Source organism: Carassius gibelio, chromosome B13 (genome assembly GCF_023724105.1).
Source record: "Carassius gibelio isolate Cgi1373 ecotype wild population from Czech Republic chromosome B13, carGib1.2-hapl.c, whole genome shotgun sequence".
In the NCBI taxonomy this organism is placed as follows: Eukaryota; Metazoa; Chordata; class Actinopteri; order Cypriniformes; family Cyprinidae; genus Carassius; species Carassius gibelio.
Genome location: NC_068408.1, coordinates 6,840,514 through 6,865,060, shown reverse-complemented (window position 1 = coordinate 6,865,060; position 24,547 = coordinate 6,840,514). Strand labels below are relative to the sequence as shown.

Genomic DNA, 24,547 nt, shown 5'->3' with positions numbered 1-24,547 from the left:
GATAATGATTGTATCATGTCTAAATGCCAATCCAATATATATATATATATATATATATATATATATATATATATATATATATATATATATATATATATATATATATATATATATATATATATATATATATATGTATATATATGTATATATATATATATATATATATATATATACGTATATATATATATATATATATATATATATATATATATATATATATATATATATATGTATATATGTATATATATATATATATATATATATATATATATATATATATATATATATTTATAAATATATAAATATATAAAACAATAATAATAAAAAGGTGAAAAACACTATTAGTGTGTTTCGAGCCTATTAGTGGTCCTCTGCTGCCATCTAGTGGTCATAATTCAGAGAGCATAAAATGTAAACAATAATGTTTTAACATTTATAACTATTATAGTGCAATTTTATGCCCGATCTTTAAAATGTTGCATGCTTGTTTAGAATTACATGATGCATCAGTTTGTTTATGTTTTTAAATTTAATTTAGGATTTAAAGGCTTTTGGGTACACTATATCAAGACCACATTTTCAAATTACCATGTTATAGCCATGTTATAGCTATCCAATATAGCCATTTTAATATTTTATTTGTTATTATTTTTTTTAACAAATATTGACCTAGAGAGTCCATAGAATTGTACGGCACTGATTTTATTGATTTTGAGTTAAAAACCTTGAACTAGTTCACAAAAGTAGTTTGAAAATAATAATAATAATCTAAAATATTTAAAGAATTCTTTGATTCATGGCAGCTGTCTTAGAGGCAAAGTTGTTTAAAATTAGGATATCTATCATACGAGAAAAACTTGTGTTTCTGTGAATATATGAAAATTTTCTGTGCAATTTGAGGTAATTTACTATAGAAATAATGTGTTTCCTATGCCTTTTTAACTGTTATAGTGCTACCTAGAGTTTTTGTTTAGGTTTTATAGGTTTTTGGGTATATTTGGCCACACCCCTTTTCGAAATTTCCCTGTTATAGCTAACCAAATGACAAAATTATATATTTTTTGATAATTATTGATCTAGTGAGACAGAGAATTGTGCTGCAATGGTTTGATCGAGATTGATCGAGAAACCAAGGACTAGATTGCAAAAGTAGGTTTTTAACATAATTGAGAATAATTAATGTACGATTTGATTGAAAGCAGTGGTTCTTGAGGCAGATTGAGTGTATGTGTGGAAAAATGGGACACAATCATTTATGCACTTGAAAAACGCAATTTCGAACACAAGTGGCCGATTTCTTTCAAAATTCTTACAGATATTTAGGGGCCATGGGTCAAACATGTGCACCGAGTTTCATTCCGATCGAACTCCATTAACATTGTCTAATAGATGCTTAAAATCCTTTGGCAAATAGCAGCCATATTTTTTTTAGATATGTAAATGTCCTCATAGACACTTATGCCACTTTAGACAAATACACTGCATACCAATTTTCAAGTCGACTGGACCAACGGTTGCATAGTTATAGTTATTTTTATGTTTTTTTTACATCTTATAGCACCACTAAGTGGCAGAGTTGCAATGTATTTATTTATTTATTGATCAAAGATTTAGCTTTTACACATGTGTACCGAGTTTGGTGAAGATATCTCATTCCTTTCAATAGTTATAACCATTTTAGTAAAATTGGCCCCACCCCTTATGAACATTTTGAGTCTAAATTTCAACTTTTTTTGATAAATATTGATGTTCACTGTCCAGAGACTATTTCTGCAGTAGTTTGGTTCCGATCAGGCGTAAAACATAGAACTAGTTCCCAAAAGTAGGTTTTGAATTTATTTCATTTCAAAAGACAGGAAATCCGGACCTTGTAGAGTGAACCTGACTTTCTTCACTTTTCTTCATTTTGACCCAAGGATTCCAAAAATATAAAAGTCTACGACAAACGGTCTAGGAGTTATGAGCAGTTTTGCATTCTTGATTGCTGTAGGGCTCCCCATAGGCCTATTGGGCCGAACCTTTGGATCTGAGTAGCGAGTCAAACTACTATCATCTGACCAAGTTTCAGCTTTCTAGGCCTTACGGTTTGGTCTGCCAGATCAGTTTTAGCGCGGTATAATAATAATACTACACTACGTGCTTGAACCCCTGATAATATAATCTTACATTCTAACAGTTATATAAACTGATGTGTGTACATATCAAATTTGTCTTTTCTTTTTTTTTATAAAAATAACTGATTGCTATGGACACTGAGATAATTAAGATTTGTTTTCTTGTAATTGAGACTTAGGTTTAAAAAAAATGTAGAAAAAAATAGTTTTATTGATTACTGATTATTTACTTGTCTTCATTAAGCTTGAGCTCTTTATGTTTGTATTAGTCATTGTATAGAATTCATAATTGTGAAATTTCAGTGTCATCTAAAAATTGTAACAACCTATCGTTAACAATTATATTGTGACCGTGAAATAAAATGACTCATAACGTGATTCCAATTTGGTCATAACGCCACTAAGCATCAATATCTTATGCAATATTGCTTCTTAAGTTAATTATATTTCAAGAAGGAAAACCTGGGCCAGCGCTATAGCTTTCTGTCATATTTTTGGCATCCGTTTCTTTGCTCTGTGTGATTTGTATTGTATAGTTTAGGTGCGCCCCTTTACTTTTCTGCCATAAGCCGCCTAGTGTTTTCCTGCGGGGGCTTTTGAGCAGTCATAACTTTGGCAGCCTGAAATGAAATTTGGTATTACAACCACAAGTGCTTTGTCGAAGGTCTTCCTCGGAACAAGACGCCACCCCTTGCTGCTACCAGTCTCGTTCAGATGGAAATGATAAATGCAGTTTTAACTCAGCGGACAGACAAAAGGAAAGAGGGAGACGAGAGGGGAATTATAGGACGGCATGGAGTTTTAGAGAGAAAGGGTGGTCGATGTTTTTCTGTGTGAAACTGCCGTCACACGACAACTGTTTAAAACTCTGCTCCCTATAAGGAGTTTTGTTCCCTCATTTGATTAAGATTACTCAGCTCCCTGGTAAACTCCTCTCTGCACAAATTTACTCACAGCATGAGAGATCAGTGTCAGCGGCGAAATAAACAGACACCTCATGTTAGCCATGCAGCCGTGTGTGTATGGCTATCAGTTCCTTTATGTAAGAGTCATTTATGGTGGCTGAGCAGACTGCTTTTCCAGTGCTATAATAACCTTCCATATAAAATACTGATATATACTGATTATACTTTTTCTCTCTCTTTCACAGGTTTATGAAAAACGGTGGTTCTGTGGTTGATGCAGTAACGTGGCAACAGTAGGTATTTTACCTTTTTTAAATTACAGCCTTTTATTATTCCCTATTGTTTATGGAAACTTTGAGATCATCTTTCTAAAGTATTTATACAACATTGCTGTGGTATGAAACAAAACAGAATGCGAACGCAAGAGTGTCAGTTGTTCTCAAGTGGTGGGTCACGACCCGTAAATGAGTCGCAGTACTGTTCTGAAACAGCGGGGGGAAAACAACGCAAAATACAAACATAAAAAAATGCAGCAAACCATATATAGTTAGAAGAGGAAAACAAATAGGTCTAGCCACTTTTAATAAGGAATTTGCTATGTTGTTTATACATTTACAAAATTGTTTTTCATACCCCCACCCCTACTTTCAGTTCAGACTTCTTTAAAAATCTAAACTTGCAGTTGCGAGTTATAAACTCAGAATTGTGAGATATAAACTCGCAATTGCAAAAAAATGTAATTGGAATTGCAAGATTTAAACAAATCAGTTTTTTTTTTTTTTTCACAATTCTGACTGCTTTTCTCTGACTCTATAACATGCAATTGCCACTTTATTTCACACAGTTCTGACTTTATAACTAGCAATTGTGAGAAACAAGTCAGAATTGTGAATTGCTAGTGGTAGGCTGGCATATGAGCCAGGACAATTAACTTTTTTTTTTTTTTTTTTTTTGTGGCTGTTTTGAGATTATCACCATCAGCTTGGTCAATCAAAGAGATATTGGTTAGCGCAATGTCATTGTCACAGTTGACTGCATTGTCCGTGAATGACACATTTTCTGTACATATTTCTTTAATGAATGTTCAAAGTTAAAATTGAATGTGCCCACTGTGTAAAATTCTCATTATCTCATTTGCATACATTTAAATTGTATAATGTATCGTCATTGGCTGATTTGCTTTCTAGACACAACAGTGGCAATACAAAAAGTCTGTTGCTGTGTTTTGTTGTTTATGAACCGTAGAGTCTGCTTTTGCCCACCTCCTCCCTAATTTCTAACACCTGTGAGGTGGGATAATGTGCTGGAAGGTAAATTTACACTCCCAGCAAACACATGCAGGCCTCTAATTTGAGCCTTTTTTCCTAATCTGGTTAAGTACCATTACTGAGAAGCGTTGTAAAAGACGTCAACAGTTAGTGTGTGTTCAATAGTGCTTCTCACTAACAAAACAATTAACATTCCTTTCATACTTTCAGGCAAAACATTTCTATTTTATAACTATTCATACCATGTTTATATCGCATTGTAGTGCATTTAAAAATATATACAAAATGTAAACTTGTGTAATACACCACTATTTAAAAAAGGGGACAGTTTTTTGTACGTGTGTATTTTTTCTCATGCTCACCAGGGCTGCAAAAATACAGTAAAACACAAATCTTCTGAAATATTATCAATGTTATTAATATTATTAATTCATATTATTAATAATATTATATTATTTTTAAACAACTGTTTTCTAATATGATAATATATTTTAAAATGCAATTTATTCATGTGAAAATTTAGAAATTTTTAATATGCTGATTTTTTTCTTATTATTATTTATGTATTATTATTAATATATTACAAATTACAAACCCCTATATCTTATTATCTTCTTATAGAGGTGAGGACTGTGTGTTTTCTACTTAAAGAGTGAATTGAGCTGTTGTGTCTGTCCATCCATCCAAGACTGAAATGGGTTTGATTAAAAGTGTTTGTGGAGTTTGGGAACGGGCATCTCTTGTCTTTCTTTTAGTTTTTGCCGTTGACTTTTATTTTGAACTTCACTTTTTATGTTGTTGTCATGTCTTTGTTCTCTAGCCCAACCCTGATTGTATCCAAGTGTGTCCTCATTAGTTCTAGAGTATTTATGCTGCCTTCATTAGACAGATGTGGGTTTTTCTAACATCATTTCTCTGACTATAAAACAGTGCTTGGAAAATGACGTGTATAGAAACAAAATTGCAATGCTACGGTGAGCTTGGCAGGTGTTTGTTGACAACACAGTGGTCTTCTGGCAACCAAATTGTGGAGGATAAATGATGTCGTGACTCATGATGCAATGATGCTTTTTGTTATGTATGATGAACAGTCACTAGTTTTTATGTACCTGGCAGGTTTTACACCAAACAGGTTTCAGATAATGCAAGGTCTGATTTATGCATTGTATTTGCATACATTTTAATGTATAGCATTGTAAACCTTCTTAGGTGTTGTCATGTTCATTCATTCACCTGCACAGAAATGATTACCTTCAAAATAAAAGTAAAATGAACAATAATTAAAATATGTAAAAGATTTCCAGATCCTTAAAATGCAGTTTTACAAACTGCACTTCTAGGTCTAGCCCAAACATCCAGTTTGATGCATTAGACCAGAAAATGAGGTAATGCCAGATATCAGGTCATTAATTTTAGGAAAGGAAGTTGTTATCATGGGTTAACTTCTGTGAAACTTCCCCTAGTGTTTTTTCTCTGATTATTGCAGATACAGCTCTGGATGTTGCATAAAATGCAGTTGTTGTTTTTTTATGTAACATGTCTGAAATTCTGGACATTTTGGATCTTTGGCTGGCTCTGATTTATCGGTGATAAGGTTTTCTGTGTGCTGAATGTTGAAACTGAAGTCTCAGGATTTAAATGTTTTCATTGAAGATCTAGTTGACTGAGAGAAATTAAGTTTTTTTTTCTGATTTGTGATTGATTCTGAATAGTCTTGGAAGTTATAGCTGCACAATTTTTTATTTTTATTTTTTAAAATTAAATACTCAAATGATTTGTTTCTAATTTTGTAAATACATTTTTCATTAAGGATGCTTAAATGTTAAATTTTCTTGATAAAATTAATGCAAACAACTATTTAGGTGGATTTATCCCTTTTTGGCAGCTGTACATTTGTACTAACAAAATTATTTGTAAATGCTTTATTTATTAAATATATATAATTTAATTAAAATATAATAATAAAAACAAGTTTTGTTAGTAAAAAATTAATTAATACATTTTCTATTTTAAATTATCATTAATTTATCTCTCTTCTTTCATTTATCTTTTATTCAAATTGTATATATTTTATTTAATATATATATTTTTATTTTAATATTAAACATTTTAATCACACATTAAGAAATGTATTATATATTTTTTTTCATTAAATTATACATTTTTCGTAATTTTTGTATGTAGTTTTGTAAAGAAAATTACGCAAGTGAAAAAAGAGAGAAAAAAACTTTTAATTTAACTTTTATGTGTTTGTTTGTTTTCACTATTTCTTGTGCTGGGTCCCAAATCTGAACTTCTGGCCCAATTGGGCCGTCATAAAAAAAATTAAATAAAAAGCATATTGCTGAGCCCTGAAAAAGCTTGCCTGGACACAAGATACTGTTTTTTGCTTTATAAACACAGTGGTAAAATCTCTGCCGACTGCCGCAGACAGACAAGCCGTGTTCTAGGTCAGCTAGAGTTTTTCCTGTGTGATAATCACGAGACATCACAGATGCTGTGATCAGAGAACTTCAGCGAAATATGCAGGCTATTTTTGTACATCTCGTTCTTGCTGAGTTTTCCTTTAGATGGGCTGTTGCATTATAACCTCTCGCTCAGAACATGCCTTAGTTGCTCAACACTGCGTCTCAATATGGCTAACTTTAATAATCAGAAACGAGCTCATTAGCGGCTTTCTTTAATCTCCCAGCACAATGGCGACTGGATGTGCTTTCAATGACTTTAATTAGTTCCATGCTGAGTGGCTTTGAATTATTCAGTAATGAGAAGTGTTTTATCAAGTGCATGCAAAAGCTGCGGTCATTAAAAGTTATAAGGACATAAACAAGTTTGCATTTCTCCCTCAATTAGACAGCCCCCCTGCGTCTCCAGAGAGAGGGTGGCCCAAACAGACTCATTAATCTAGAGGTCAACCCTGATTAAAGGAAGCGGAAGTAGGAAAGGGTGTCAGAGAGGAAGATTTCATAAAAACACCACCTACTCAGTTAAACTCAATCCATATGCGCTCACACGTTCTGATGCGCAATTATCATTTTACAGTAATGGAGGATTCCTGGAATAAGAGCCCTCACAAGTTATTTAAACACTTCTTATGGCTCTTTTTTTTCTCTCCAGTGGAATTATTTCAGTTGATTGTGTATACAGTTTGCTCTGTATGGTGGTCCAAGGATAACTAAGATTTGTTGCCTCTAGATTTGTGCAGCTTTAATCCCGTGGAGACTATACATTTTGAGGGCCAGTGTCCACAAAGAACCACTTTTCCTTCATATATGTCAAGATCTTCAGACGTATTACTTGAAAATGGTGCAGTTCATTGGGGCCCTCTTTTCACACCCTCTTCCAGATGGCCAGCCAACAGCTACTTCATCCCCAACTCCTCTCTCTCTCTCTCTCTCTCTCTCTCTCACACACACACACACACACACACACACTCACTCACTGCAGCAGCGGCTCTTTGACAAAAAAGAGCTCTGTCTCTTGTCACCGCTGTCTACTTTTACATCTTAATATAATTCATGGGCTCAATCTGTTAGTTATTTTGTGAATAAACCTGCAGACTGGCCTTTGATGCATTTAATTCATATTCTGAACTTTGCTCACTGTAGTGGGAAAATGTGGGTTGTGCTATTTCATATTGTACTGGTAACATTAAGATTGATAGCATTGGCATTTTGCCATTTGTTTTTATTCTGTTATCCTCCAGTCACAGACGAAAATATAATATTATTTTTATATTAAAATAAGGTACAAAAGTGTTACCGTATTTTCCGGACTATAAATCACACTTTTTTTCATAGTTTGGCAGGTCCTGCGACTTATAGTCAGGTGCGACTTATTTATCAAAATTAATTTCATGTGAACCAAGAGAAATGAACCAAGAGAAAACATTACCGTCTACAGCCACGAGAGGGCGCTCTATGCTGCTCAGTGCTCATGTAGCCTACCATTGAGCGCTCTCTCGTGGCTGTAGACGGTAATGTTTTCTCTTGGTTCTTGGTTCTAAATAAATGCAACATATAGTCCAGTGCGACTTATATATGTTTTTTTCCTCATCATGACGTAGTTTTGGACTGATGCGACTTATACTCAGGTGCGACTTATAGTCCGAAAAATACGGTAATCAGTTGATGAATCACAGTATAGTGTGTGTAGCTTGAAAATAAAATATATCTGTAAATTATAGCACACACACATGCGCGCGCTCACACACACACACACACACACACACACACACACAATCTGCAGTAATGCAATATATCTATTTTTTTTTTATACAAGTGAAAATATTTCCGTCAAGTCAATGTTTTATTGTGTGTGTGTCATATTGTTTCATCATTTAATAGATGCTATGAAATATGATTGTTTTATTTGTAATATAATAAAATGCTTACATTATGGTACACATATTAAGAACATTTTGGTTGGTTTTCTTTTTAAAAGTAAATTTATATTTTTATTCATCAAGAAATTTGAATATTTAATCATTTTGCAATAAAATATTACAATGTAATTGTAATTGCATTGTTTTTACAGTATTTTTTAATCATATAAATACAGCATGGTGAGCAAAAAAATATTTCAAACACGTTTAATCAACTTTTTTAACAGTAGTGTATATTACTGTGTATTAATATACAAATGTAATTTTCAAATATTAATAAATTGTATACATCTATTCTTAATTGAACAACAACAACAACAACAACAAAAAACACATATATTCAATTAAAAATATATCAAATGAATCAGTCTTATTTTCACAGCTCTTACAAAGATGTTATCTTATGTGTGCAGTTACTACATTGACAGGCGGGTGACCAAAGTAGAGGACTTCATGAAGACAAGACTCCTGGACACCCTGTCTGAGCAGATTACCAAGGTGTTAAAGGTACGTTTTTTTTTATTTTTTAACCTAGATATCGTTTGATTTTGAATGTGTAGGTCAGAGATGTGCTTATATCCATTAAGATTGTTGTTGAGAGCGTGTAAGTCCCTCCAGTGCTCATTAACTGTGTTTATCTCAAGGGCCCTGGGTTTGTCCTCAGCTGCACCATCCAAACAAGCTGTCTCCGGTCTGATAGGTGGCCTACTGTTAAGGGAGCGTGGGTCAGGGCACAGTTAAGGAGGAAAGCGTTTGATTGGGTTTACGATTTACAAGCTCCCCCTCAGCCTCATGATGTCTCAGCTGTTCTGGGAACAGTCCCCTTTTGGTCTAATAAGCAGTACAAGGTTCACAACATTTAAGACTTCCCTCAGGAGGCCCAATCTATAAAGACACAGCTCTCCTGTTTTATGTATCTCAAACTCACACATCTGGTTCAGTGTTCCCCTAAAAGTGAAAGAGGGGGAAAACTGGCCTTCCTCACAAATATCAAACAAAAGACGCCAACGTTTTGATCACTCCCAAACCCAGTGGGACGGTGATTAGAGCCTATTACATGCGTGATGTCAGACGAACAAGTGCTTATTCCACTTCTTAACTTAATTCCAAAGGTCATTTGACATAAAATCTGTCTTTTTTTTTCTGGAGTGGCTCTGCAGGTGTTCTTCGATGGTTTGGCGACACATGTACCCTTCTGCAGTCTGTCAGATTTATTTTGAGAGGTGACTTATGCTTGAACGTTGGTTTTCTGGCTGTCATTCACTGCAGCAGGTCCTGAGATTCATAGTGTTTCTGAATCAGAATAAGAGAGTATGAGAGACTTTCTTTGGCTTATTATGGAATATGCCTAATACCAGACATGTGTTCTATTATAACCAGACTGCGACCCTGCAGCTGGACGGCAGTTGGTTGTGTATTGTGCTGCAGAGTTGGGATCTCATCTCAAATCATGCCCGTGGACAGTCATGGACAGTGATTTATATTGAGCACAAAAACAGGAGTCAGGATGCAGATTTTTATCAGTCAGCTGCATGGGGGAAAGGTTTGCCTATCTGGATTTTAAAAGATAACCAACATTTGTTATTAATTTTCGATAGTACGAATGTATTTAATTGTTTATTATTTTTAGCTACACTACTATTCAAAACATTGATGTAAGTATTTTTGAAAGAAGTCTTTTATTTTGACCAAGACTGCATTTATCTGATTAGAACTAAAATAAAAACAGTCATGCTGTGAATTCATATTTTAAAGTGGAAACCATTATCTTTACCGCTCCAAAAGTGACACGTAGTGGCAAAGAAAGAATTAGCATTTTCATTCAGACCAATGCAATAGCAAAACCAACAAGTTGGCGGTCAATATGCTAATGTTTCATGTTGATGTCAAAATGAAACAACTTGGTATTCGTTTTAAAAACTGCAGGATGGATTCATTCACTTAGAGCTGTTACACACTGCTTGAAGGATAATTTTAAAAAATCTGTCATTGCTCCAGTGTTCAGTGTCACATGATACTTCAAAAATCATGCTAATATGCTGATGCTAATATTATCATCAATGTTGAAAGGAGTTGTGCTGCTTAATATTTTTGTGTAATCCATGATATTTTTTTCTATATTATTTAAATAACTGAAAGTTCAAAAAGAAGAGCATTTATTTGAAATAGAAATATTTAGAAGCATAATAAATATCTTTGCTGTCACTTTTGACCAATTTAATGCATCCTTTATGCATAAAAATATTAATTTCTTTCACAAAATTTGTTGAACAGTACTGTATTTTGGATTTCACATTTACCAGCCTTAAATAACCTTAGTGACTATAAAGTCAGTCATTTCCAGTGGACCAGACTAGTCAAAAGAAGAATAAATCCTGCCCAACTCTCCATCACTGTTATGAGTTATTGATGATATGTCTCATCTTTTCTTTCAGATTGTTCAGACTCATGCTCCAGAGAAGCGTGTGTGGCTGGGTGGAGTTGGTCCGGCTTGGGCAGGAGGCACCAATAATTTATCTGACACATTTGCTGCTGGTTTTCTGTAAGCAAAATATCTTCATGTAGTATATAGGAACTGCAGATGACATCGGAACTGCAGATATATTAATTACTTGTATTACATACAGGATTTCAACTAATTATGATTGAGCTAACCTAAATGCTTATACCCAAAAAACTAAAATATGCATGGTCTGTAACTGTCAGCAAAGCATTAATCTCTCAGTTGCTGTTGAGATAAGCTGTTTTACAGAAATACTTGCTATATAACAATATAACAGTGAATTTAAAACGTGATTCAGTTAAAAACACCTCTTAACTGAATTGAAAAGAATCATTTCTGTAAGGCCACATGAAACTAAGTCCAACTCATGTTGCTGATATTTTTATGGCCTTTGAGTAATTTGATACAAAGTGCCCATTTGCACTATGGGTGTCCCAAAATCTGAGTCCCGATCCCATCCCTATTCTCTCTCCCACTTCATTTCCTGTCTGCAAAGACAGAAATGCCCAAATTGAATCTTAAAAAAAAACCAGAATGCTTATTTGCCTTTTACAATCTACAGTGTATATTTGTTTTCCACTGCTGTTTTTTCAAAGGTGTTTTTTCAACAACAAAAAAATGGCTTTTTGATACTGAAAGGAGACAAAACTGGTTAAAGTTGTTTGTGGAAACATGCAAAAACCTGACAAATCCCTAAATTCTGTTGCATTCCTAATGTTCTCAATGTTTTTGCTGGCTTCAGGTGGCTCAACACTCTCGGTATCGCCGCAGCTCATGGGATTGATGTTGTACTCCGACATTCTTTTTTTGATTATGGATACAACCACCTCGTCGACCAGCACTTCAACCCTTTACCTGTAAGTTTAAGCACATAAACAGAACCCAAATCAAAAGCAGTCAAAGCCGTTTAACACTCAGACATTACCTGCAGACAGATTCGAGTCATATACCACACGCACTAAAGGTTACGCAAATTAACACCATACGCAGTGATCTGTGTGGTATGCTCGTTACCGTATTGTAAAACCACCTAAAACGAATCTGTAAAAATGATCCAGGTGTAGTTTTTTTCCATCATAAAGTGTATGAAAATAGTCGGTCTTTAGCATGTGGCTCAGGCACCTTATGGCTTTTCCCGTGGGACCTATTAGCCAAGATGAAAGGTGTGTAGTGGTGTTGAATACTGGGCAGCTGAGGCGAACTGCACTGAAATTCAAGCCTGAGACACTGTCACCTGTCTCCCATCCCCTCTACATGTGTGCCCCACTGTGTGGAACAGCCAGATGCTGACAGCACTGCAACCTGAGCCGAGGACACTCCACAGGTATCCCCGCCCTCCAGACCGCTGCCAACTTCATCCTGAATTATGTAGACCTCACTCTTTCACAGTGTCTGCAGGTCAGCCCCCTGGAGACAGGGCAGACAGAAGACTTCAATTAAATTTCAATTTGATTTGCGAACCCGTATAAAAGACCATGACTAAAAGAAACTTAACCCTTATGTTCTGTGGATCTTTTCATCGCTCGGGAAACATGCTTAACGTTGAGTTTTAGTACATCATGACTAATATTGTGAGATCTGATTCTGCACTATATTTCAATTTGGCAGTGTTAGATGTAAATATTTTAGGCATGTCAGAGTATCCACATATAATACATTAATAAATGTTTCATATATTAACATTACATTTTCTTATTGGTTTGCAAACTAAATGTGTGTGTATATATATATATATATATATATATATATATATATATATATATATATATATATATATATATATATATATATATATATATATATATATATATATATATATTGTTTTTCCATAATTTCCCCCAACAATTTCCCTAATGGAAATGGAAACTACAAATCAAATACAAATAATGAACTTTTTTTGCTAGAATCCTTTTAAATGGTTTTCATATAGACAAAAACAAAGCACTATATCCCCTCTTAGCATTGAAGCAGACCCACTGATTTGAGCTTCACCTGCAGCTTACCTTCTGGTTCTTACAGTACATGCAATCCTCACTGACTCCAGGTGCTGATAGATACATTATCTGCTCGTGGCCCTCTGTTCTTTTACAGCCCACCAGCAGTGGAGAGCCAGACCTGTCGGCCCACTCAGGATAACATATGTTCCTGTGCATGTAATAAAACCGAAGGAAGACATAAAGAGGAAAAATACAGCAATGGTAGAAATGTTTGATTATGCAACTCTTCACCGAAGGCTAGCTTGGATTTCTCCGAATCTCAACAGGAGCACTGTTCTTCCAGGACAAGCAAGAATGAGCATCTTTCCATAAAATGCACTTTGAGCTGAGCTTTCGTCAAGCACTCCTCACAACTTTCAAAACGGTCATCTTTTTCCCCCTGCTTCTCGTTCAACATCTCTAGTTATTCCAAGGACCAATCGCCCCCTGCTGGGATTGCAATGCTTTAAACATAGCTGGATGTCTGTGGGAACTGCCAGAAGCCCCACTGCGAGAATTCGCAACAGCCGCAACCTGTCAGCCTGCGTGGAAAATTTACGGTGCAACCTTTTCTCTTTAATCCCTTACTGAGTCATGTCTCAGTTTCTTTCCCTTCACACCTCAGCAGATGACCTCATCTCCTCTTCTTGCTTTGCTTCTTTTTATAAACCCCGTCTCTTGTTGTTTCTTGTGTTTTCACCCCAGTCTTTTTGATTGGATACTAATCAGAACCAGGAGATTTCACAAGTGCGACAATAATGTTTTCTGTCAGTAATTCACAAAGAACTATACATCCACCCATTTCGACTATTAACGTGATATGCGTATTTTTTTTATGTTAAAATAGTTTCTAAATCCAAGTTCATATTGAATATTTTCAATAATTTGTATATTTATTTATTTATTTATTTACTTACATACACAAGTTAGGTGAAAGCAATAGCGCACCTCTCTGTAATAATTTGCACATTCATTCATTCATTTATATATATATATATATATATATATATATATGTGTGTGTGTGTGTGTGTGTGTGTGTGTGTGTGTGTGTGTGTGTGTGTATTTGATCTGCTGGCGAAAGCATTAGTACACCTCTTTTCATGAATACAATTTCAAAAAAAATATTGTATTTTATGTTTTTTTTATTGTTTTTTATTGTATTTTATGTTATAGTAGACTTCTTTAATAATCTGCACAGTAATATTAATTAATATCAATATTATTTATGTTTAATTTTTAACGAGAAGAAATAGCACACCTCTCTTCAATGCACTGCACTATTATTTATTTATATACTTATTTATTTATAGTTTTTCATCTGCTATAGAAGTATAAAGTGCACCTCTCTTCAATAATCTGCACCATAATGTTATTATTAATATTGTTTTCATTGTATTTTATGTTTTTAATGTATTTTGTGTAATAGTCGACTTTTTAAATAATCTGCACAATATTATTATTTAATATTAATATGAATCTTTAATTTAATTTTGTTTAGGTTTTATTTTTAATCTACCATGATGAAAGAAATAGCACACTTCTCTTCAATACTCTGCCCAACTGAATTGAATATATATATTCATAGTTTTTCATGTGCTGGGTGAAAGACAATACACCTGTTTACTAATCTGCACAATACATTTTTTAATTAATATTAAAAACATAAAAAAAATCATTGTATTTTTTTTCTGTTGGGTGAAAGCAATAGCAGACTTCTCTTCAATAATCTCTATATTAATTGTATTCATTTATTATAGTTTATAATCGGCTAGGTGAAGTTATTAGTGCACCTCTAATAGGACACAATAATGCACAATAATATTATTATTAATAATAAATATCCACATGAATTATTCTCATGATTCAGATTAACAAAAATGTGCTATTGCTTTCACAAATAACTTAAAAGTTGCCCTTACACGTGTATCAGATCAGAATAACAGAGCAGCTTGGGTTTGAATCAGACTAATATGCAACCGCGCCCAACTGCAGCATGCCCAGCAATATTTCAACAGCACAATATCATAGAGGCATGTTTGTGGGCTTGATCTCGGGCCTTGGCAAACTCCAGCTTCCTGGCAGAATGTTTTACACTGGCAAAAACCACTCTTTTCTTTTCCTAGAAATTCTTCCCGTCCAGTCTTTTTTGTAATTCCATTTAGTGTCCGTGGTTAGTGTGGTGTGAAATTTACACGCTTCACCTTTAAGTATTATTAAAATGCAGGTTCTTATTGCTCCCAGTTGTTTATTGTGTGGTTGAAATTGCTTCGTTTTTGTTGCACACTCTCACGTCAAGTTAACATGTGTCTGTCTCCCATGACAGGACATGGCATTTGCTTATATCCTGTTGGTATTAAAGACAAGTAAGTTGGTCATATCCTTTAATCTCTCAGGGCTTTAGTGGTTTGACTTTCATTTATTCATTATTAAAGTGGTCTCTATGTTATTCAGTCATTATAGCTTCTGCATAGTCCTAGTTTTACTGGGAGGGCTGAGAAATGCTTTGTAAGCGAAATAACTGGTTTTATCTGCCAACACAGTGTTTTCAACAATAAGAATATACAATAAGAGTCCTGAAAGTCCTGAGATTGTTGTCATGTTTGTGTTTGTTGTAGTGGCCTAGTGAACCTGAATCTGCATTACATTAGACTATGCAATATATCAGTATACACCAGTTTGAAACCCTGGAATCTAGACTCTCGTCTCTGGTTGTAGATTGTGCTCATGTTGTCATTTCTGTCTGCAGCACTAATTTATTGACATTAGCATTTAAAATACATAAATATATCTATTTGAAATCAAATCGCTTTCAAACAGAAAATTTAATTGATTCAGAAGCTTCACTGCATCATATCAAAATGCAATATCTGAGATTTGTATTTTTATGTTTTTATAACATGCAGTTTTTTGTAAAATTGCAGTTGTAAGAGACCCACCCATTCCCGAATCTCTTTTTCCCACTGCCTATAGCAGATGCTGCACAATGTACACTGCCGGAGCAAATTAAGTTAAAGTTTCCCTGCAAAAGAAGCCTTTAAATGCTGCCATATGCAGGATTGCATGGGAACTTCCTGATGCACACATGCTGCTTTGAACCAGTTCAATTAGGTGTTGAATTTAGGAACTGACGAGAGGTATTAGGAGAGACCTATTGCAGTCATGCCTGTGAAATTCAGGTAGCCATCCATGCAATAAAAATGTATTTAATTATGTAAGGAACAGTTCTCTGGTTACACTAAGCTAGTTAATGTCCAGTTGAAACTCTTATTCATGCAACGAATCTGATGCGATTATGGTTTTACTTGATAGTAGCTTAAATGAGCTGATTAAGTATAGACTGGTTTTTGGACCATAAGGATAATAGCAGGATTATATTTTGGATGCACAATCATGAACATACACAAACACACAAGTTGAAAATTAATGCAGATTTAAAGCAGCATTTTTCAAAGGTACGGTTTGCAAATGCATCTTTATCTGTTTTGTTTTTCCTGTAATAGAGTGACTGGAAATTCCCCCTGATAGCAGAAAGCAAAAATTACAATGTGTATCTTTCAGTTCTATGAGCCATTTAATTTATTATGGTCGAGAAGATTTTTTTGCTTTGTTGTTTCTTAGATTTAACAGGAAAAGCTTCCAAAGAAAGACTATGCTTATATCTCTCCATTCGAGCATCCAAGAAAATGTCTTTCTCAATAAAAGACTGAAGCGCATGTGTATTTCTTAAAAAAACAAAAACGTTTTCACTAAAAAGAAGGCAGATATGAGAAACTTATGTTGCGCCTACATTTTTTTCTTTCACTTTTCAAATTAAGCAATCTGCAGCTTTCTTTTTACCAATTCTAAAATTAAAACTCCTTTGAAAGATGGAAGGATGCTGGAATTCATTGGATTTGTGCTGGCAGAGAAATGCCACATCTGTCCCGTGTATTTAAACCAGAATCATCTTGCATGAATCATGTTTCTTATGCAGAGGTGCACCACGCTAACATGGTTCTATGACAGAATTGCTTGACCTAACATGCGTGTTGACATGGCAGAGCTCCAGTTAAAATGGCTCAGTGATGCTTTTTATTTTATAACACGTGTTTTGTGTGTTGGCATTGTAGGATTACTGGTTATCTCTGCTCTTTAAACGTCTGGTGGGCCCGAGGGTGCTTGCGGTGCACGTCGCAGGTCTCCAGAGGAAACCACGCCCTGGACGGGTGATCCGGGACAAACTCCGCATCTATGCGCACTGCACCAGCTTTCACAAGTAGGTTCTCATTAGACTGCCTGATGTAAGATTTATTCATACAAGTACATCAATTCTGTTCCAAAACCTAGTAAGCTTCAGTGGTATCTGAAAAAAAAAAAAAAACATAACATGCATTTTTAGGTCTGTCATAAATGACTAATTATATTTTATGGACGTTGTATTTATTGAACATTTTTTAACTTTAACATGAAGCCGAAATTCCCAGGTCATAAAATGATACGCCATAAAATCGTTTATAGGACATTACAAGTTAAAAACAATTTTGCATTCACTTGAGGCACATGAACAGGAAAACCCTTCTGCAGAATAGTTAACAAATAAGCAGTTTTTCTATAGGAGACAGACTTCTCATATTAAAGAGGTATCTTTGAAAATAATCTGTTATTTATAAAAAATGCAAAAACGTGCGTGGACAATGTACCAGCTCCTCAAAATACATAAAATCTGCTTCATCAAATATACTTTGGTTCACCCAAAATTAAAGCCTTGCATCATGACTGAAATGCAGATTGTTCACAACTGGAGTGAGAACAGAGGTTAATTAAATTTCTCCAACCCCACCCCCCCCCCCCAAAAAAAAATATGACCACTCACTGCATTTAAATGCAGTTTAAAAGTTTGTATAAAATTAAGGAGACATCTTATGTTGTTGCAAGACGAACAGCCTCAGTTGTTACATTCTCCAAACAGGAAGCCAGGATTTTAGCTAGCAATTTAATGTCCATATTAAATAAATACACAGGTGTATTTGAAGAGCAGACTTCTGGAGGTTTAGCTTTCTTAATATAAGAGAAATATTAGCTTCTCTCAGAGATTTAGGAAGCTGTCCAATGTTAAACGAGTGATTATTAAAGTGTGCCATTCTTTATAAAATTCACAGGACCTGGCACTTTTCCATTCTGCTTCTTTAAAATTGCCTCCAGTAATTCTTCCTTAGAGAGAAATGAAAATGCTGAGAAGTATGCTTGATTATAACTTCCCTGATTTCATTTTAGACCTCCTGTTTATCTAAATGTGTTTCTTGTAATAGAGCTATACCAGTCTTCTCTTGTCTGATTTAAGACAAAACCTTCTTCATTTTGATCGGATTATAAATTCCTTTGACAATCACTTGAAATACCATTGTCATAGGCCTCACTCGAGAAACAGCTGTATATTAACATCTTTGAACAGTGCAGATAGATAAATTCTGATTTAAAAAAAAAAAACACTTTCCAGAACTATAGTAAAACACATATAACAAAAAAATAAGAAACATGGGAAGCACCCTTTCAGCCATCTCCCAAGCTTGCTGTGAAGAGAGACACAAACTTGTTTCAAAACGCCATTCTTCTTCTTCAGCAAAAGTCATCACACCATAAATCAGGCATCTACAAGGCTGCGCAGTCAGTCTGTTCTTAATACAATGGAAAAGTCTTTCAAAGTCTAGGCAAGATCTGCTGTTGAATTACATCATTTCTGAGCAGGCACTTGTTGGGAGTCGAGAAAAACTGTCACCTCCTTTGGAGACGTGAACTTCTTGGGGGAAAATCGTGTAGTGTATTCCAGCTTTATATTTTTTAAGTATTGCTGTTTATTCCAGTCTTTACCGGTGCTTACTGCTTACTGTGCTTACTGGTGGGTGCCATCGTGCTCTACTTGTCTTGGAAATTATGAAATTAAACATTGATAGGTTGTGGACGGCATCCTTGAACCCGGTTTGGAGCGAAGGAGCAATGGGCTCTTTCCAATTTCAATTTGCCCACCCTTGTGTCCAAGTTCTGGTAATCCAGAATACATTTTTCTAAGAATTTGAGCAAATTAGAGTCTCCTGTATCCTCAGGTAAGCCAATAATATTGCATATTTTTCCACAATTCTCCAAGGGCCAAAATTGCTAGCTAATTGCACGGTGCAAACCGTCTTTTGGCATTAAAATAGTATTATCAGGATTTACTGACGCGCAGTGAAGAATTAGTGCTGAAAAGCTGTGGACACAGTAATTTATGCACCTGACTTTATTAAATATGCATTATTTAAGCATTATTTAACGCCCAAAAAAGCACGTCTTGAACTATTTTGCACCTGTGTCAGTAGATCACTCACAGCTGATGAGCATTGGCTCTGCTTTTTTGCGACTACGCTAATATGTGCTGCGCTTGGTATATTGCATTAGTTGCATTCCAACGTTTTGAACAAAACTATTTAAATATGGCCCAGACTGCATTTAATACGGCTTCACTTCAAATAGAGATAAACATGGTTTGTTCCGACCACAGTGGAATAATGGCTGCAGAGAGCATGAAACCACTGTAATTCAATTTCATACAATCAACCATTTTGGTGCTGTGTTGGGTTGCCACTTGATTGCCCAATGTGAAAATTGGCTCCAGAACCAATTTCTTAGAAATCAGTGAAATGTTGCTGACTTGGTGTTGAGAACATGCTTATGAAACCTTAAACTGCTGTCTAGGTATGCAGCTTGTTAGATTTTGGAACAAAACTTCTGTGTATATAGCAAGTACATCACCATAACAAGATTTGTTTGTGTATAAATTGTCTTTTTTGTTGTTGTTGTACCTGTAGCATTTTTTTCCACACAGATTCCCGTCATCTGAGTACGTAGCCATAGTGGAGGATTTTAGGGCTTACCTGCTCATTCTCAAACACATAAATTACAGAGTCCAGACAGCCACTCTTTCAGAGTGACAGCCCATAAAATTTAACAAGTATCAATTGTCAAGTGCGCGGAGTCTCTTTCTGCAGCGTGAGAGGCGCTGAAAGACACCAGAGGCTCATGCAGGTGAGGGGAGTAGAGCTGTGGGACAAAAGGAAGGTCTGTACCCAGGCCAGATAAAAAGTGCCATCGTTCCCTTTGATGATTATCTATTACCCCAGAATGATGTGAGCGGGACCTGCTGGCTTTTCAGCAGCAGTGTAGGTTTACGGACTACAGATCCCCGTGTCTCAGCTCAGTTACAGCTCTGTGTCTGTGCTGCTACAGGCCCCTGGCTTCAGGATTCCTGCAGGACAGACGATTTTACTGAAAAAGACATGTTCATGTGGGAAAGCTGCTTCGAAATGTACTCATAATGTGAAGTACAGTCAACAAAAACATGAAAGCTTTTTAATGGCAATGTATCTTTTTAAATGCACTACCGTTAAAATGTTTGCCGTCACAAAGATGTTTTTAATGCTCAATTTATTTTGGGGGGAAGACAACATTAAAACAGTATATCGAAATATTATTGCAATTAAATTAACCAAATGTATAAAAATATATATATTTATTATATTTTAAAATGTAATTGATATCAATGTTGAAAACAGCTGTGGATTTTAGGATCCTTTAATTAATAGAAAAAGTTCAAAAGAACAGCTTTTATTAAAATTATTAGAAATCTTTTGTAACAAAAAATTTCTTTATAGTCATTTTTCATTAATTTAATGCACTCTTGCTAAAAAAAATAAAATAAAGAAAAAATCTTGCTGACCCCAAACTTTAATGGTACTGTAGTCAACAGATATTATCTTTGTATTTATAATGAAAGCAGTATTTATCTGGCAATAACAGTGAGGATTTAAATTTAGATGACAACATTAAACTGAAGAGAGAAATTTGTTGAACGCAAGTAACAAAACTAGAAATTTCATAATCTGTACAATTAATTGAGTCAAAAGCTAGCAGCATTTACATATTTTGTTAAATAAAAGAAGATTTCTAAATCAAGAAATTTAATTATTAAATCACTAGAATGAATCATTTACCACTGAAATGAATCACTGAATCCCTAAAATGAATTGTTGAATCACTTAAATGAATCAGACTATCAAAGGATTCTTAAGCAAGAGACATTTTAAGATTGTTGTTTCTTTTTGCTTGACAGTGAGTGACTTTGCAATATGAGGCATTGCTACTAGTAACTCCCCAACACTGGTTTGTAATTGCATGATTAGGACATTTAAAGCTTTGACATCAAATATGCATTTAAAGCATCTATGAAACTGCACTTGTATTTTCTTCGTTTTAGCATCTTAATTTTTAGTCAAGATTTTTTTTGGTCAGAAGCTATGAGATGTTCTGACGTTATCCAGTTACAGGTTCTGATACATACAGAAGACAGAGTTTTGGGCCACGTACAAAATCTCATCACGTAGTGTCTTATCCATCAAACCGAAACCACCACAAACCGAACAAGTAATCTCTTTAAATGCCATGAAACCCAAAACAGCTGGTCTGCAGCAAAAACCTATTCACTAAACGCGTTGCTTTTGCTTTGCCTGTCCAGTGGCAAGGTGGCGTTGACTGTTTTTATTGATGATAGACAGGCCATTTTATTTAAATAAAAATGTTTTTTATTAAAATGGCACTGTTAAATGTCAACGATCATATTATCTAATTCCCAGAATTTCCTCTGTGTGAGTGGAAAAGCGAACAATGTTTCAAAGACTGGGTTTTTCGCAAGACATTCGGGTCTCATTCACTCCAGCCTCTTTCAAGTTTTTCGTTCTATTAGTGGTTGAAATGGCCGGTCAGACAAGTCATGGATATGCTTTCAGTATCTTCGCTGATCCATCACAACACCCTTATACAAAACAGGCCTCCTTTTCGGTGCTTTGAGTGGTTTCTTCCTGAGGACCATTCGCTGACATCAAACAAAGGATTCCATGTTTACGTTCCCCATGCGAATGCCGGAGAGGCACATTGTTTCAAAGTCTTGGACAATGTTTATCATTTTTCGATCTATTCGTCTGATCTAATGCGCCCTTCTGGAAAATACCCAAGTTACCAAAGTCTATTAAAACTGAGACACCGCACATGTATCACATGACATGAGAGATGTTTTCATTACACAGTCTCGGGTCTGTCTCGTTCCTCAATTTTTTCCCCTTGAACTCTATTCAGTGTGCGCCAAGGTGTAAAGATGCACATGGCCCGGGTTGCTCGCGATTGGTGAGATTACTAACAGGCTTGCTCTGACCGGTGCAGTCGGACTTTTACCACATGTGGTATTCGTGCACTGCAGCTATGTTTTCCTTGCCTTTACCTTAGAATCTTTATTGAATTTTATCATGTTTGCCTAATCGTGTTGCCAGATACTTATCTTCAGTTAATATTCCCTAAAGCTAGCTCTTCAGCGGTATTACCCTGAAAACAAGGAGCAGTACGCTGGAGTCGCTGTAATGTAAGCATGATCATCCAACACATATAAAGCTTGTGTTACCCCAGTGAATTTGGGAGGGGAGCAAATGCTTTTACAGTTGTTATGTGAAAACAATCAGCTCTTTTACATGACGTAGTACTGGGGCCTCTTTTGCTTATATACAGTACTTTATAATTTGGTTATTGTGTACTGAAATTGAATCACATCAGGGTTTGGACCTTTGTAAAATATAACACATTGTCTCTTGTTAAAGGAATTCTGTGAACAGACTCAAAGTTTCTGTCAGTTTTACAGTATGTGAGTGAACAACGTATGTGGAATTACAAATGGTAAATGAGGGGAGTTTGATTCATTTTAGCTGCAACGTCTGCCCATATTCTTTCAAAGGTGTTGATTTGTTTTTCTTGGTGTTGATTTGTTTGTTTTAGTCACGATTATGTCAGAGGGTCCATAACCATCTACATCATCAACCTGCATCGGTCACGGAAAAAAATCAAGCTGGCGGGGACATTACGAAATAAAACTGTTCACCAATACCTGTTACAGCCCTTCGGCACAGATGGACTTCACTCCATGTAAGTCAATAATCATCCATGACAGCGATTTACTGACAAAAGGAACATAAAATAATAATGTTTAATATACTCTACTATATATCGTTTTCAGGAGAACTGAGAAATACATTAAGATTTTGTTAAATTATATTACTCTTCAAAAAGGTTTCATGTGGCATTTATTTATATTATTATATTAATTAATTAATTATTATATATATAAATATAGTATATTTTTAGTAACACTGAGTGAAATGACATTCCTATTGGTGGAAGAGTTGCATATTATATTATATTATATTATATTATATTATATTATATTATATTATATTATATTATATTATATTATATTATATTATATTATATTATATTATATTATATAGAGCTAGGCAACAATTGATCACATCCAAAAATATGTGAAATATGTGTATGTGTACAGTAATGTGTGTGTGTTTGTGTGTGTGTGTATATAATATATGTATATATATAAGACACACATATACAGTATATATTTTTTGAAAGTATTTGCATGTATTTACATGTGTATATAATATATATATATATATATATATATATTATATTATATATTATATATTATATTATAAATGTAATATATTAAGAATCATATCAAATATGCTATTACTATATAAAATTATTGTACTATACAAAATTGTGTTATATTAAATTATATGAACTTATTATTAGTTACCTCAGCTTTTTTAAGAATGTGGTTTATGCTTCTGTTCTCGGTTTACTATAATAATCAATGTGGTGTGTTGTTGCTTTACTAAACATATTAAGTCAGACGGAACAGATAAATCTGCTGCTCTATAACTGTCTACACACACACAGCTGTGCTAACTGTTTTCTGACTAAATATTCAACTCTTCCACAAATGGGGATCCCGTTTCACCAGCACTAACCTAATCATGGAAAGGGCAAAACAGAGACCCGGGTCATAAAAACATGGTCTGTTCATCCCCTCAAACTCTTAAATTGGATTTGAGGATTATCTTGTTGGCGCTTGCTTACTTGATAAAGCCAAAGTACAGCTGAAACAAACACGTCTACATCCTCACCTTCTATCTTGACCCTTGTGGACGTTTTCTTTTTGAATTCTTCTTCTGAATGTGTTTTCAGTTATTGTGTTCCATGTTGGTCTTGGCAGGTTATTTCTAACGACTTGTTCAACCAACAAGACATTAGTCATGAATGAGAAAGTTCACAAATGTGATCACTTAACAAGCATACTCGCTGGTCACAAACACATTTGGCTCTGATGTGATTCACAGATTGTCTGTATTTTCACTCGGCTGTTAAGAAACACATCGTATTCTTCACTCAAAGCCGACAAAAACACCAGAGAGTGTTCTGTTTCGAGTTTTCCACTAGAAATAATTTGAAGCCAAGAACAAAACATCAAAACGTTCATTAAACATGGA

The 24,547-nt window shown here is 34.7% G+C and overlaps 1 protein-coding gene across 1 annotated transcript in view; it reads left to right on the top strand.

Annotated features, from left to right (window-relative positions):
* Positions 1-24,547, top strand: part of hpse2 (heparanase 2) — a 68,034-nt gene that overhangs the window by 37,450 nt on the left and 6,037 nt on the right. The window contains exons 6-11 of the mRNA XM_052571969.1: positions 3,265-3,312; positions 9,085-9,178; positions 11,107-11,213; positions 11,917-12,031; positions 17,261-17,406; positions 22,980-23,126. Of these exons, the coding sequence (XP_052427929.1) occupies positions 3,265-3,312; positions 9,085-9,178; positions 11,107-11,213; positions 11,917-12,031; positions 17,261-17,406; positions 22,980-23,126 (657 nt within the window). The remainder of the gene's footprint in view (positions 1-3,264; positions 3,313-9,084; positions 9,179-11,106; positions 11,214-11,916; positions 12,032-17,260; positions 17,407-22,979; positions 23,127-24,547) is intronic.